This window comes from Lepidochelys kempii, chromosome 17 (genome assembly GCF_965140285.1).
Source record: "Lepidochelys kempii isolate rLepKem1 chromosome 17, rLepKem1.hap1, whole genome shotgun sequence".
Classification (NCBI taxonomy): Eukaryota; Metazoa; Chordata; order Testudines; family Cheloniidae; genus Lepidochelys; species Lepidochelys kempii.
Genome location: NC_136396.1, coordinates 10,742,698 through 10,758,739, shown reverse-complemented (window position 1 = coordinate 10,758,739; position 16,042 = coordinate 10,742,698). Strand labels below are relative to the sequence as shown.

Below are 16,042 nucleotides of genomic sequence, written 5' to 3'. Positions count from 1 at the left end.
TGATCACAAAAGGACTAAGATCTACTGCTGTTCACCAAGACCCTTCTGGGAAGTTATACAATTTCATCTGATTTTTTATATTCAGATTTAGTACCCAAGCATCCTCTCTGATCAGTTTAGACTGGGACAATATTATTTTTAATGACACAGTGCTGTGGACTATATTTGTGTATTGTAAGATCACCCTGCCACGTTAAAGTCACATACTGCTTTGGGAACTTGCTACCCGCACAGTATCTGTTTATTGTCATTCTGTACAGTTTTCCTAAGGAGAAATAATGCGTCAATGGGGGGTGCTGTGTACCACATCTGTCATGCTACTCACCTGCATTTTTTCCAGCATTTCAAAGAACTCTGCAGACTGAAAAACAAACAAAAGATAAATCACTTGCCTGTCTGGAATAGAAATGAGGTCAACTTGCGCAATTCAGATCTGTTTATGGATTTCAAATATCCCTCCAACTTTCAATCTGGGGTTCTGGTTCTGACCCATCTCCAGGTTCACCAGGGCCAAAGAGGAGAAAAGTGATTCACTGAGGTTTTTATAAAGAGAAATTAATTTACATCAGAGATTAATGTTAGATCTTTTCTTTTACAAGTGTGACAATAAAAAAATTAATATGCTCGTAAAAATTAAGTAACTGGAGTAAATGGCTACTGTTAGTGATGGTAAGCGATGAAATCTTCATATCTACATAGTAATATCAATGATAGTTTGCACTCTGTAATGCCTACAATCTGAGGATCTCAAGGCATTTTATAGGACCACAGAATGATAGAAATGTCTGGCTGGAAGGGACCTCAAGAAGTCATCAAGTCCAGTGGTCTGTACTGAGGCAGGGCCATGTAAACCAAGTTTGCCAACATCGATAATTAAATTTTACAACAGACCTGGAAGGCAGTATTTTCATCATAGAAAACTAGAGCAAAGAGAGTTGAAGTGACTTGCCCAAAGTCACCCAGTAAGTCAGTAGCAGAGCCAGGGGTTAAACCTCCGAAGTTCTGACTCCCAGCCCTGTGCTTTAGTCAAAATTAAAACAACATTCCCCCTCTTGCAACATTAGCACCAGTGGCTTTATATCCTCTATGGATGGTGGCCGCTGGACAGAAATATGGTCAATTTTTAGCAGCATCATTACTGTGCTTCATACTGTCTCATAAAGTAACCAGAGAGCAATATAATTGCGCACACACACACACTTAAGCAGATCTGACTTTCCATCTGGTAATGGATCAGTGGTTCACACACCCCCTTGTCAGAGGACAGGCCAAAGCGACACATAACTTAGCAGGTAATTAGGTCTCTGTACAGTGTACAAAGAGCTGCCGTAGGGTGAAAGGGGAGATTTTTCTCCCTCAGGTTCAGTCTCACGCACTCACCTTTCTGATGGGATTCTGTGTGAACCTCTTGAATAAAGTAGGTCTCTTCCTCCCTCCCCCTGCTCAGCATAAGCTATTCCCATAACCCACAGAACTAATCAGCTGATTGCTTGGGAGAAAGATTTGATAAAACAGCTGTTATCCAGCCGAGATACATGCTGTGATGATTTCACAGCATCAGCACTTGCCATACATTTGCATTGCATTCTGTCTAGAAACACTCAACCTGGTATTTTAATCTTCTTCAGTGGAAACAGGAACTATGTTGGATTACAACTTCACGTACTAGGGCATAGAGACCCAATTCGGCTAGTTAACACTCACTCCCTGAGCAGAGACTCAACCGCTGGTATGAACCGTCATGGCTAAAATGGCCAAGGAGCCCAGCTATGAGACCCCCAGTCAACATGAATGACTGTATCCCAAGTGACTATCAGAGGACTGAGCACCAGGGAGTCTGCGGGTTGGACTGATCAAAGCCAGAGAAAACCTGGCAGTAAGAATCCTTTGAGATTTTCTTTGATTAACCCCAGTTGCAGAAAAGTCCTTTTTCCTTCCAAGCATGTGGCTTGAGACCCAAGCACAGGGCATGTTGGTCCTTTACCCAGCCATAGCCTTTCTCAACCTGTCAGACCCACTGCAGTTCCCTCAGAAGAGTGCTCAGACGTGATAGAGATGAGCACAAGATAGGTAGGCAGGTAGACAGACCACCAGAGAGAGAAATTTTGAGCACTCCCTGTTTCAATGAAGTGGTACCTTGCGTACTGTTTATCTGATACATGTCAACGACACCAGCCAAATCAATTTGAGCTTGGATGTATTCAGCTGCAAGATTGATTCCAAGGAGCTTCCCTAAGGCCAAGTTACTCTCTTATATGTACATTATTTATTCCCTTCAATATCATTAAATACATGAGATTAGCAGTAGGTGGTTAAATGCATCTGTGACGGGTTGCCCCCCACACGCGCACACACACTCCATGGTGCCACCTGATGTACTGGGGTCCCCCTGAGCCCATCCGCTCCACCAGCCTAGGCTTCCTCACCCTGTCATGCTGTACCAAGCCCTGAAGCCTCTTCTAGCACAGTGGTTCTCACCCAGGGGTCTGGGGGCCCACTGGGGGGTCACGAGCAGGTTTCAGGGGGTCCGCCAAAATAAGCCAGAGACCAAGGCCAGCGTTAGACTCACTGGGACCTGGGGCTGAAGCTGAAGCCCATGCCCCCACCACCCTGGGCTGAAGCCAAAGCCTGAGCAACTTAGCTTTGCGGAGCCCCCCGCAGCATGGGACCCCAGGCAATCGCCCTGCTTGCTACCCCATAATGCTAGCCCTGGCTTTGAATCTACTGGATGTGCAGGAAAAGAGTTGCTGCGGCACAGGCGGGCTGTGGAGTTTTTATAGCATGTTGGGGGGGGGGGCGCACAAAGAAAAAAGTTTGAGAGCCCCTCCTGTAGCGCACACACAGGTATGGACACACCCAGCTGCAGAGAGACACGGACACTGAAATCAGCTCTGCATGGGAAGAATCAGTTAGGGGATTGCCGAGCACTCAAGTGCACACCCCTCATGGGGTGCAAACCTAAAATTGTATGGTCTTGCACAGCACAGAGAGCTACACAGTGTAAGCTCATGAAAAATCGCTCCCTCCCTCAGTGTGGAGGAAGATATGCACAGCTTGTTGCCTCCCCCTTTATGAATTGCACAAACTGGTTTAAAGACAACATAAACAAGTTTATTAACTACAAAGGATAGATTTTAAGTGATTTTAAGGGATAGCAAACAGATCAAAGTAGATTACTAAGCAAATAAAGCGAAGATGCAAACTAAGCTTAATACACTAAAGAAACTGGCTGCAAGTAATAATTTTCTCACCCAAAATGTTGTTTTAAGCAGGTTGCAGAGTTTCTTAAAGACGAACTGCTCTTGCTTGCAGCTTAGAACTCCAGATATTCCTTTCACAGGCCAGACACCTTCTAGCCTGGGTCCAGTCCTTTCTTCCCGAGATCAGTCTGACGTATTTTCAGTAGTCATTTTGGGCGGGGATTCAGTGAGGAACCAACCCTGATTAACTCACTTCCCTGCCTTACATAGGATTTACATACGGCTGGAATCCTTTGTTTCCCAGTTTGATCCCCGCCCCCTTTGTGGAAAAATACTAGCAGCCCAAGATGGAGTCTAATACCAGGTGACATGATCACATGACCCTGTAGTGTCAAAGCAGCCATAAATCCTCAGGAAGACTTCACAGGAAGGTGGCAGATTAGCATCTTCAAAGTCTTATTGTTCTCGCTAATGGTGCATTAACTAACTAGCCAGACTGACTGAACTTTGTCTGGTGGGCGTTCCCCAGGTGCAAACGCTTTTGTAATTGATACATAGTCCATATTCCTAACTTTAGATACAGAAATGATATATGCATACAAATAGAATAATCATATTCAGTAAATCATCACCTTTCCAATGATATCTCACAAGACCATCTTGCATAATTACGCCATAGATATGCATATTCATATCATAACAATATCTCTATGAAAAATATGGGGTGTAAGTGTCACAGCATCAAATACCCCGTCCTGCCTACTCTTTCTTTCCTTGTTTATTGCGAGAAGGCCACTTCCCTTTAGCTTCCTCCTGCACTTTGTTTCACCCTATTACGGTCACTCTTGAAATAAAAACTCTGAAAGTACTGTACTTGGCTCCCACAGAAAATGCCAGAACAAGGGTCAAAATAAGGCTGAAGGTTGAGAACTTACCCACCCTTATGGCAAAGTGAATATAGTGAACATGACCAATCCATTAGCAGGTGAATAACGATCAGTTGGAATAGCAGCCACTTTAGCATGACTCAGAGTTTGCTTTTCATTTGTGCAATATAATATTTCAAATGATGATCACCCCTTGTTCAACTAAACTATAAAGTCATTTGTTGTCTCAGTTACCTGCCCCAATTTATGTTCAGTTTTACGATGGCTCTTAAGCTATTTTTTCTTATAACACTACCAGTATTGCCAACCTAGTGTTCAAAAATCATGACATTGGCTTAAAAATCACGAGATTGTAAAAATAATGTTTGGGTTTCTTTTAATTTGCTTTCTGGGTTTTGTGCATTTAGGGTTCACATTTTCAAGTGTTTCTCCACAACCAAGGGAGATAGAAACTGACTTACAAACAAAAACACGGAGCTGAGATTCTCACATGATCACACAGAGGCTGGGGCTTTAAGAAAAAACATGAAACTTTACAGAAATTGGCACACTGTAAGCCAAAGAAAAGGACAATATGCCGGCACGTCACTGGTGTTTGCGAAGTGGCCATTTGTGCTCAGAAATCAGGCAGAAAAACAGCTGGCTAGCTACTCAGTTTGTGCATATAAACCTGAGTGTATGAAATTTGCACATAACATTTTCAAACTGGGCTCACAAGACCTTACCTTGTAGGAGGTAATCTTTAAACAACGGTAAATGAAAGGAAACAAAGCCAATTAAGATCCATAATAACCACCAAGATTGGTATGCAGACTTAGAAACTACAAATGAAGACCGTTTCAAATAGAACACCTACAAGCCATTACCTTGCAAGATACAAGTCCAGGATTCTGCATTTCGCTGGCTACAGCTGAGGACAACCCTGACACCTTGTGCAATGCAAGGTCTGTTGTGAACGCGGCTCCCTGCGGTGGTTTAGCTGGCTTGGTTTTATGGATAATGGCCTGCTTGGCAAATGATCTAAAGAGACCAATGAGTTAGGGACTTTTAATCAAAGTCCCACAAGGCCTCTCACAAAAAGGACTCAACATCAAGCGCTTCACAGCCCCGATCCTACAACTGAAAGTGTGCGGGCAAGCTGTTCCGCCTTCCCAGAGGCCCATTTACTTCTTCGGGGCTGCGTGTGCGCATAGCCATCTGCCCAGGCACTGAAGTCACCATTTGTTAAAGTTACCCATTTTTCACTCTGACTTTATGGTCCAGATAATCACTCCAGCTGTCGCAAGGGAAAACCAGAGGCAAACCCCCCTCCCTTCACACACTGTGGTGCCCAGATCCGAGCAGCAAGTGTGTCTTTGTATATGTTTGGAAAGTGCCTAGCACACAGCAGGTGCTGCTGGAGTATAGAGACACAAATAATGACAGTGATTCACTTCACCTTTAAACTAAAGGGGCAATACCAAAATAGTTCCTTGGTTTTATCCACTTTTTTTTTTAAAACTATCTTATCACTTAAAAGAAGCTCCTTTTTCATATATATTAAGATATGTATTAACCCATTCATAGAATAGAGTTAGTGGCTCCAAAGGTACATCATGCTGGGAAAACGGGACAGAGAGGGGCTGAGACCACTACACGCTGGCTGGTGGAAGTCTCCGAGGTGGCAGATGGATTTCACCTCTAAATCTCACCTCTGCTTTTCATCTGCACCACCCTGGGTTACTTTGGCCCTCCACTTCTGTCACACACAAATCAGTTTGACTTGGGTCAGCAAGTCCTAGGACCCTGCTCGGTGGGGAAGGTCAGTCAGAGCCCGAGTCCTATTGAGACTCGGTCCAAACCCTGTCATTTTGCAGGATGGACGCAGCTCAAGCCACAGACCTGAGTCAGAAGATCTGCTGTGTGCAGTACGGATGCCTTAGCACGGCTGTGAGAACCGAATCCAGCAGTTGTAAGCCCAGGTTTACTATGCAGTGTGAACACTCAAGCATGGGTTTGGAAACAGAGTCCACCAGCGCAGGTCCATGGTTTACAATGCAGTGTAGATATACCCTATGCAGCCCGAGTGAATTTGCCCCACATGGGACAAGGACCACATGCTCAATGCACCCTTCATATTTGCAAGTGCCTCCCCATTTGCCTATCAGCTGTCACTTTTGCCTGTGAGGATTGCACACAGGGACAATCGCCTGATCTGCAAGAGCACTGGTTGAGAAATTTGCCCCGAAAGCCTAAATGAGACAGACTTCGTAACAAAATATAAAGGCCCCTTCAGCCACAGCCCAATCCAGGCAAATACAGACATAGGCTATTAGAGACATTAGTGGCAAGATTCCAGCAAGCCAGCCAAGCTAAACTAGATTAATGCATCACTTTGTGAATTTTCAGTCATTTGTCATTTCAGATCTTTTGATCAAACAGGGTAATTCAATCGAATGGTCAGTTACCCCCAACCCACCCCCAGAGGGACCTATCCATCCCTTGTCTAAAAATAGAGACAGGCTACTCATCTGCCCAAAACATGTTTGTAAAATATTGGGACGCTCCCATTAAGCAAACATGTGGCTTTTCCAGAATCAAACAGAGGAGGAAGCATGTCACTAAAGCAGCTTCTCTCTTCCCCCACCGTCTTCTTCATGCCTTTGTTTGCTCACAATGGACAGTAGCCAGAAAACAGCTTGAGCTCAGGAAGCCGGTTACAAGAGGTGTGGGCTAACGGCTGAGAGAAGGCAGGGGCACTGAGAAGATGCTATAGGTCAAAGGAGGATAATGTGCACGATGGGATTAGCAGCCATGATTCTGCTCGCTGCTCATTAATGGCTCGAAGAGGTCCCCTAAGACTGAGGAGCACCATGTTGGAGAGAATGGCACTTAAGGCAGCTTTTCAGCAGACTTTGCAGTAAATATCCAAATTTCCAACAATAAAATACAAGGGTTTTTGTCTAAAAAGGAAAAACCAGAGAGAGGAAAAGAAAACAAACAAATTTTGTACGATCCTTTAGAGAAAACATATTTGCCATAGGACAATTTTCACTATAATAGTAGCCCAAGGGTTGCTCTAATTTACTCCAGGCTGCAAAGGTAACAAAAAGCTATTAGCACAGCCAAGGAATGGAACAACTTCGGGGCAAACCCAGCCTTGCCTATTTTTACAGTGCTGCATTGTCAGAGTGGCAAAAGAGTCCCCTGAAGCCAGGTTATCAAAGAGTCCAATGTCCACAATTGGTGAATGTTGGGTGTTGAGCACTTCTGAAAGTCTGGCTCCTACGGTGGGTGCTTTTGAGAGTCTGGTCCTACATCACCTCTGTATCAATGGAGGTGGCACGACCCAACCTGAGCCAGTTAGAACAGATTTAGGGCCAGAATACACCAGCAGTGTAGTACAAAGCAGTCAATGCCATGTTGCAAGATCTGACCCCCACTCTTTAAAGTGGTGCTCTAGCAGAGTATACATTTTTTTAAGAAAGTATTTATCTAAAAAAAATTCAAGTGGACAGTATGCCTGTAGCTCTTAGATGTCTCTGCATCCTTAAGCCTGATCATATTATAGCACAAATAAAATCTTCCCATCTTTGATGTTATAGTTAAAACAAATGTACTTTTGTGATTCTTATCAGCATGTAACGCTGTCCGCTGTAGCTTCAACTTTAGCAGCTCAGGAAGTCTATACTTCCCCAATTCTTGTGCAACTGGTGTTCCAGAACTGAAGTTACCGTATGCCCCTCTCAAAACCTACTGAAAGTAAAATGCCACAGTGGAAACTAATCTCCATTATTAGCACAGACATGCCAAACTGGTCTAGTAACTTGTACTAGTAATGGGTTTATAAATGCAAAATGCACAAAATGAAAATCTTTTAATCCATAGCTCGCTCTCTTTCACTTGTAAATCAAAACTCTCCCACTGTTAAACACTGTTCAAGTTAAACTCCAATACCACAGAAAAGGTAAAGAATGCAAAGAGTTAATTTTTACATTTTATTAGGAAAACACAGGTATTCTTTTTTCTCTGCATTAGACGATCTGCGGACTGTTTATAGCCATATCAGCTACCGCTCACTATTTATTTAACTCCCATGTTACACAAACAGGTAAGGTTTTAGTCAACGTGTACCATGGATTCTGAACAATTTAATGAAGAAGAAAAATGTAATTAGCAAATGCCCAGTTTGAAACTCTCCTTGTAAATGACACCCAGAAGGGGTGCGACATGCTGGAAAACGGCAGCTAATGATCCCACATGGTATGCACTGGGGCATACATCTCCCCCTTTTCAGTGCAACACTTACCAAAAAGTTCCTTAAGAAATCCATCATCTTCTCAACATTCCTCTCCTTGCAACAGCCAGGGAAAACTCTACACACTGAAAGCTGCTGAACTTCCTTATTGTGATCAAATAAGGAGCTCCTGAAGTTGATGCCAGCCTGTTCATCCATGCAGAACTCTCTCAAATCCGTCCCCTCCCTTTGTTAATGTTTCTCCAAGTCAGAGACATGATGGGACTGTTGTTTTATGTGTTAAAGGGTGGGTCAACTCAGAAGGCAATGTGCCCGAAACAGGTTGTGCAGGAAGCATGCTATAGGATTTAAAAAGAAAGAATTCTTTGCCTCAAACTCACATCTTGGAATGGATTCAAAGTCCTTCTTTGATGTGACACTCGCACCCACTTACAAGGCAACCTGTAAACTGCAGGTAGATTTGACACTTAAAGAGCGGAGTAGCATTTTAGTAGAGCCACACATTGAAGTGATCGGGGGAGGGGAAAATCCCAGGATTATGAGGAGGGGGGAATAACCAGGGGACGTGCAGAGCTGGTTGGCCACATTCTGATCTCACTGGCATACTTCAATGGCGGTAACTCTGCATTTACACCAGTGTAACTGAGAGCAGGATCTGGGCCTTGGCGTGGCTGAGTTCATGCATGACAGCTAACATACAGCAGTAACAATAAAAAACGTTCCCATTTACTTTGCAACTTCCATATGAGAACAGTATCCATCTCCCAGTTGGGAGTTGCAGGGCAATGTTGTTAGACACATTTCACAGGTGGGTAAAGTAAGGCACAGCAAAGCGATATAACTTGGCCAGTCTATCGATCTGCCTCAAAGGTCACCATGACACCCATCACCATAGTATCTAAGTGCTTCCCATTTAAATTAAATCTGCATAGCAAAGATCATCATGGAGTTTTCTCCTCATCTGTAATCATGGTGATGATAGACAGCATCATCAGTCTCATACTGCGAGTAAAGTGGGACAGGCAGGAATGAAGCCCCAGGGTCCCCATGCCCCATATTCCCAGCACTAAACTTTGGACAATACCACTTCATGTGCTGTAGTGGGACAATGCGGGCACCATTTCAGTGGATCCACAGGACAGACTCTATGCCAGGTCTTTAAGACAGTAGCGCCAATGCTGGAAAGGTTTAATTAGCTGGGGAGGAAAGAACATCATCCTTAGCACTTAGCAATCACAAACTGTCCACCCTTGTAATTCCTGGGAAAAGAAACTGAAGTGAAGGAGGAGATCAGAGCTAGAAGGCATATAGAGAATCTGACAAATATAATTGCTCTGAATGAGTTAACTGCTACAGCTGTTTCTTTGCTGGCAGCACACAGTGTATGTTGAATAGCAAATGAGCGGGGAACCAGATTGTGCTAGGAAAAGTTTTAAAACTCGGCAGAGCCTTCAGCTGGTTTTCACAACTGGAAGGAATGTGAACGGGTGCACCGCTCAGAAAAATTTTCAGGAAATCCTATGGTACTTCCACATCCATCTGTCTACAGTGTCCCTATTACCTGGCGTGATCGGGTGCCTGAATGGGCCGCACTGGGAATGCCACACTCAGGACAGACTGCAAGAAATAGGGCAGACAATCCCCTAAACTGGGGTTTACTCTAGAATTAGATTCACCAAGCCAGTAACAAAACCACACTGATTACAGCCAAGCCTAATATCGTGAGGGTTACTGAAAACCTGATTCCGCACATGTGAGGTTCACCAATCCCAAAGAACTGGACACTTATCCGCAGGTCAATATGAGTCTCAATCGTACCCAATGATCACGCTGATGCCAATCCCGTAGTAACTAAAAACTAAAGATTTCACAGTAAAAGGAAAAAGAAAGAAGAGCGTTACAAATGGTTACAAGATCAATATACATACAACTGATTTCCAGTGTTCATAGTTCAGGATCATAGCAGTGACAGAAAGAACGGCTGGCTTGCAGTGTTCCCTCTAATTTTTCCCACCCGTGTGCAGAATGAATTTTGTGATGTGCAGCAAGATGGAGGTGATGATCACCTTCATATCGGTGCACATAAAATTCATGTGGTGGGGGTGGGGCCAAGAGGTTTGGAGTGTGGGAGGGGGCTCAGGGGTGGGGCAGAGGGTTGGGGTGCAGGGGTGTGAGGGCTCTAGATGGGGGTGTGGGCTCTGGATGGGGCTTGGGGTGCAGGAGAGTGCTCCTGGGCTATGGCAGGGAGAGAGGTCTCCCCCCAGCTCTCTCTCCCTGCAGCAGCACCTGGGCTGGTGGGGAAAAGCGCTGAGGCCGCAGGATAGGTGCCTCTCCCCCGACTACCACAGGTCCAGGCCAGGGCTGCATTCATGGAGGGGCACCCCGACCGTGATAGGTCTGGGCCGGGGCTGGCTTTGGGGGAGGGGTGCCCCCGTGACAGGCCCAGGCTGGGCCACCCCGCCCAGGTTCGGGCTAGGTCTCCCCAGCCGCAGCTGGGTTCGGGCTGGGTCGCCATGGCTGGGTCTAGGTCAGGTTGTTTGGGCCAGGTCTCCATGGCTGGGTCCGGCCCATACCACCCCAGCTGCGGTAGGGACACCCCTGCTACAGCAGGTCCAGGCCGTGGCATAGTTAGGGCCAGGGGGACGATCCGGCGCTGTGGCAGGTTGGGGTCCGGGCTAGGTTGGGGGAGGGGTGCCCCTTCCCCAGCTGGTCCCTGGGTGAGTTCCCTGAGCACCTGCGCGGGTTCCCTGAGCACCTGCGCAGCGCTAAATAGGGTTCTGTGAGGCCACGCCACTTACAGGGAACGTAGCTGGCTTGTAAAGGTCTCTCTGGAATCACCCAGCAGGTCAGAATCCAAAGGCATTCATGTAAAGTCTGTTAAGAGTCTTCCCATGCATTTTCCAGGTTATTCCAAATAGTTATTTGGAAGATCTCCATCCTACGGCTTACACTTTCCCTGTTCAAAGTTTAAGCACCCTAGAGATGCCTGGATCAGGCCTGAGGTTTCTCTTTTATAGCTCGTCCAGCAAGCTGACAAGCCTCCTCACAGAAACTGTTGCAGCAGCGCCTTCCCCCGAGGAAGACCAGGCAGTTCAGGTCGCCTGTGGACCATTGCCTTTTTTTCTAGTTCCTGTGCATACACAGGTAAACTAGTTACACTCATTCACATAAGGCAATTAGTTGGTCCTCCATTATAACATGCATAGTTACGCTGAAGACAATATTATCAGTTTTCTGCAATATCTTACATCTTTGATTTAAGATTAACTGGACACAGTCACATATATAATTAAGGCAGTTAAGACATGAAAGGGAATTAGCATCTACAAGCTAATCTGGTTACATTGTTAAACTTCTAACAAGATATAGGTAAACACAGACAAATACACATAGCATCTACCCTTAATTTCTAGGACTACAAATGAATGCATTGATGACTGCTAGTCTAGCACGTCTCTTTGAAATTCACATACAAGTAGATTGTCTTCATTACAATTATAATGCCGCCTGTTAAATTGTTACGGGTCATACACAGGTTGGCCGGTCTGTCAGCGTCACACCTAGGCATCTAAACGAGACTAACCCGGCTGCTACTCTGAAATTTAGGAATAACTACTGAAGCAAAATACATTCTAACCACCCCTAATCCAGTCATCTCTAGTCCACACAGTTTACCCCATCTGCACAAAAAAGTAGCCATCTTTCCCCACCTCTCAGCAAAGATTTGATAGCAAAAACGGTCGTGAGTTGCCAAATTACTAAGACTTCATTATTTTTACAAGATGCACTTCAGGGCATTAGTGCTGTCACAAATAATGAATACCCAACTACAGCATAACTGTCAAAGGAAATGAGCAAAGGGCATTTGTCCATGTATCATCCTGGCTTTTCTTTTTACTGAGCTTATTCACTTAATATTTTGCAAAATTCACAGCGGATCCTGCCGTGATTGGGACGTGTCATCAGTCCCTTTGATTGCAGGAGGACAGCTGCCATTTGTTACTAGTGTTCACAATTTAGGGGATGCGTTAAGACCCCCAGCTGCTGTTTGAAGACCACACTACAGAGCTGACCCTGTCAGCTTTTTACCATCTGCATCTGGCTAGACGATTACAACCTTGCCTTCCGGATGCGGAGCTTGCCACCGTTATCCATGCCTCTGTCATCTCAAGATTCGACTGTTGTAATGTGCTGTACACAGGGCTACATCTCAAACCCATTCACAGACTGAGGCTGGGGCAGAACATAGTAGCTCACTTACTGAGCAGAGCATCTCACTGAAGCAAATGCCACCAGTGCTCTGGGACATGGCACTGGCTGTCCAAGGGTCTCCAAGCAGCATGTAAGGTTTTGGTTATGAAGTACGATTACGGTTTCTGGTTTTCGGAGTTCGCTGATTTCATGGTTTGGGATTTATTTTTTAGCCATTTTTGAGTTCTAGGAAGATGTCAACAAATCAGAGGTTTTGGGGGCTCATAGAGTGCACAAGGGAACCTTTAGTGCACACCAGCAAGGTCTGCACGGACCTATTAATGTGCAACACACGTTAGTGCACTTTAGAAAGGACACCCCCATAGCTGCAGTCAGTGTGTGCGCCCAAGCTGGACACCCTTCATTATAAAATGGTGGGGGGTGGGGGCAACTGGCAGGGCGTTCTTTGTGCGGGCTCCAAGACTCTGGGACTTGCTCCCATCCTTGGCCCAAAATAGCTCGAATGTGGTGACTTTCCGGGTATATTGCAAAGACACCTGTTTTTTGGAAAGACTGAGGGCACGATGAAGGGAGGAGGTGGCTGGCCGGCTGCGTTCCTGTGGAACTGATGATTGTAATGCTGATGAGATTTAATTGAATTGTATAATTAATGATGTTAGGCTGCCTAGAGCCTTGGATAGGTGTCTATTATTTTAAATAAATAAATAAATAAATAAATAAATAGTGCATATTAACAAGGTTCTAGTGTACTGCTAAAAAGATACTGCTGAACCATAATGAAAACTACAATTACATGAGATGGATTCAGGAACTAATAGCTCTGATGGTCCCTTTGGGTACCATCAGCAGGAACCAACATCTTTGCCAGCCAGCTGGCCAGTTGCCTTTGGACTTCCTCAAAACAGAGGTACTTCCTACAAAGCCAGCCAATTATGGTTGCATAATCAGTTATAACAATGGTCGGTGGGAATTTGGATTAGATTGGGACCAATTAACGCCATGAATATGCAGCTAGATCACAGAGTATTTAAAGAGTGATTCAGAAATTACTGCATATGCTCGCAACTAATAATTACTCATTGAGGAGTGGTATCTTCTGAAGCAGCAGTGTCATCTTGTTTCACCTGGTGTTCTGGAAAGCAATTTCCACATCCCATGTGTTCTTGTTTATTCATTCAGTATGTTCAGATCAGCAGTGCAAGAGTCCACAACACATTTCTTTGGTCCGCTTCAATCAACAGGAGTTATGCCATATATAGTGGCCAACCTGCATTAAAACTGGACTCTGCTTATTTACTAAATTCACCAGTCACCAGAACAGGCTAATTGCATGGAAAGTTCACACTCATTAAAGATTTGAACCAACTTCTACTGAAATCAATGGGAAACTTTTATTTGACATAACAGGGGCTGGAGTGGGCCATAAGGAAATATAATCTACAACAGATTGTTCCCATCTACAGACCATGGCTTCCTTTTGATGAAAAAATCTCTCCTGAAAGATATAACAGTAGTAGCTACCAAGAGTGGGGCCCCATTGTGCGAGGCAATTTACAAACATACAGTGAGACACAGTCCCACCCCAGAAGAGCTTACAATCTAAACAGACAAAGAGAAGGAGAAGCAAACTATCAGGGTCACAGAGCAGGTCACTGGCAGAGCTCGGAATAGAACTTGGGTTTTCTGAACCCCGGTCCAGCATCCTAACCACTAGACCATACAGCTTCTCTGAGGTGGCAGGATACACAAAGTCACAAAGTCCACTGGGAAGGTCGGGGCCACCTAAAGAAACTGTAACCTCCTATCCACAAGGGGGGCCCACTGGGGCCCAGTGCAGCCCCCAAAGTGGGTCGCTTTGTCTAGGCATATTGGGTATAACCAGAACAGCCAAAGGAAATATTAATTCAGCACATGGGCCTCTCCAGCACCCAGCATTAGTCCTATGAAGTCTTGACTACAATCTAAAGCTCCTCTCCCTACTGAAAATCCAAGGAGCGTCATGCAATGGTAATGCCTCTTTCCCTCCATCAAAGTGAAATCCACACACACACCCATACGGTCTGGGGGAAACTAGCTCCATATCCAAATGGAAATCCAGAGAATTTTCGCATGGTTTCTTATTAGTATTTTTGAATGAAGTGGCTGTTTGTGAGGGAACTCCAACCTTCTCCCAGAAGAAGGCACATGGGGCCTGACTCTCCTTTTTCTTACACTGCATACGCCTGGAGTAACTCCAACAGCAGCTGCATTGACCTCAATGGGAATTCTGTCTGAGAAACAGCTGTCTCCAATACCAAATTTTTCCTTTCCCAGTCGTTTCTATGAGAACAGGCTTTGATGTCCCAAATGCAGGCTGGTCACTTTGCTATAGGGACGGACAGATAGAGGAACTGGGTTGTTAGGAAAGTAACTCATTAAAATACAAAGAATCCATGCTCCATAACAAAAGAATAGAAACTTACTAAGTAAAGGTCTTTTCCTTCTTTGTTCTCTTTCTTCAAGTTGCCTCAATTGTAAAAGTTCAATTATACTCACATTCCAGTATTTCCAGCTTCAGATAGTTCCAACAGTGTTAATAGCAACAGCTCATAATTTCCCCACTCTTTCTCCTCAGCATCAAATTAAATCAATCCAGTCTGCATTTGCTGGCAATCAAGAATGCATAACACTCAATGTAAGTGTAATTCTAGTCTGCATGAATCATGCCCTGTATGTAACAGATTGATAAACAAATACCCATAACATGTAATTTGACAAGGACCATTGTTAAATGTGTTTGTATTCCCCATTTGGTAGTGAGGAAGATAATTATAATTTACAATAGAAGTAATAATAATAATCATAAGAATTAACAACAACATAGAACAGCGGAAGATCAGAAACAAATTCTGCGCAATTATGATATACTGAAGACTTCAATTTCTTACATTTATATAGCACCTTTCATCTCAAAGTGTCAGAACCAAAATATATAGGAACCACTTCACCCATTGCTGAAATGCAGCCACCTCTGGGGTGAAAGGCCTCACCCAGGCAGACAACATACCACGTTATTGGAAACTGACACATTTTGACCAATGCCACCAAGGCAAAACCCCCTGCCAGTACCAAAAAAAAAAAAAAAGAAAAGTACAGTACCTCAGTGATTAAAAGGGAGGATTGGAAATATATATGGATAACTAAAGTATGCAGAGTTTTAATAGTAAATGTTAAAAAATAAAGCTTACGAAGAAATATAAACCCTCATACTTCAGGTCATGCATCAGTCAGTAACTTTCTCTTTCTGTCCCATAACCATTTACTGTGGAGTTTCCTCCTCTGATGCAGTTGGAGACAGGTTTTTGGACTGCACGGACTCCTAGAATGTATTCCAGCAGACAGAGCATCAACTTTTAAGGTATCCTAGGAAAGACACCCTTCACCCCCATAATGTATATGGAATTTAGTGTATATCCACATTACGTTTGAACACATAACTACAGAGACTGAAGTACGTTCACACCTAG

The 16,042-nt window shown here is 44.4% G+C and overlaps 1 protein-coding gene across 16 annotated transcripts in view; it reads right to left on the bottom strand.

The window, feature by feature from the left end:
- Nucleotides 1-16,042, bottom strand: part of RAP1GAP2 (RAP1 GTPase activating protein 2) — a 265,430-nt gene that overhangs the window by 50,595 nt on the left and 198,793 nt on the right. For 14 of the 16 annotated variants that reach the window (XM_073315725.1, XM_073315710.2, XM_073315712.2 and 11 more), the window contains one exon: nt 326-361. In XM_073315725.1, coding sequence (XP_073171826.1) covers nt 326-361 — 36 coding nt within the window. Of the gene's footprint in view, nt 1-325; nt 362-8,375; nt 8,582-16,042 lie in introns of those variants that run through there. The other 2 variants (XM_073315715.2, XM_073315724.1) reach the window with 2 other exon arrangements.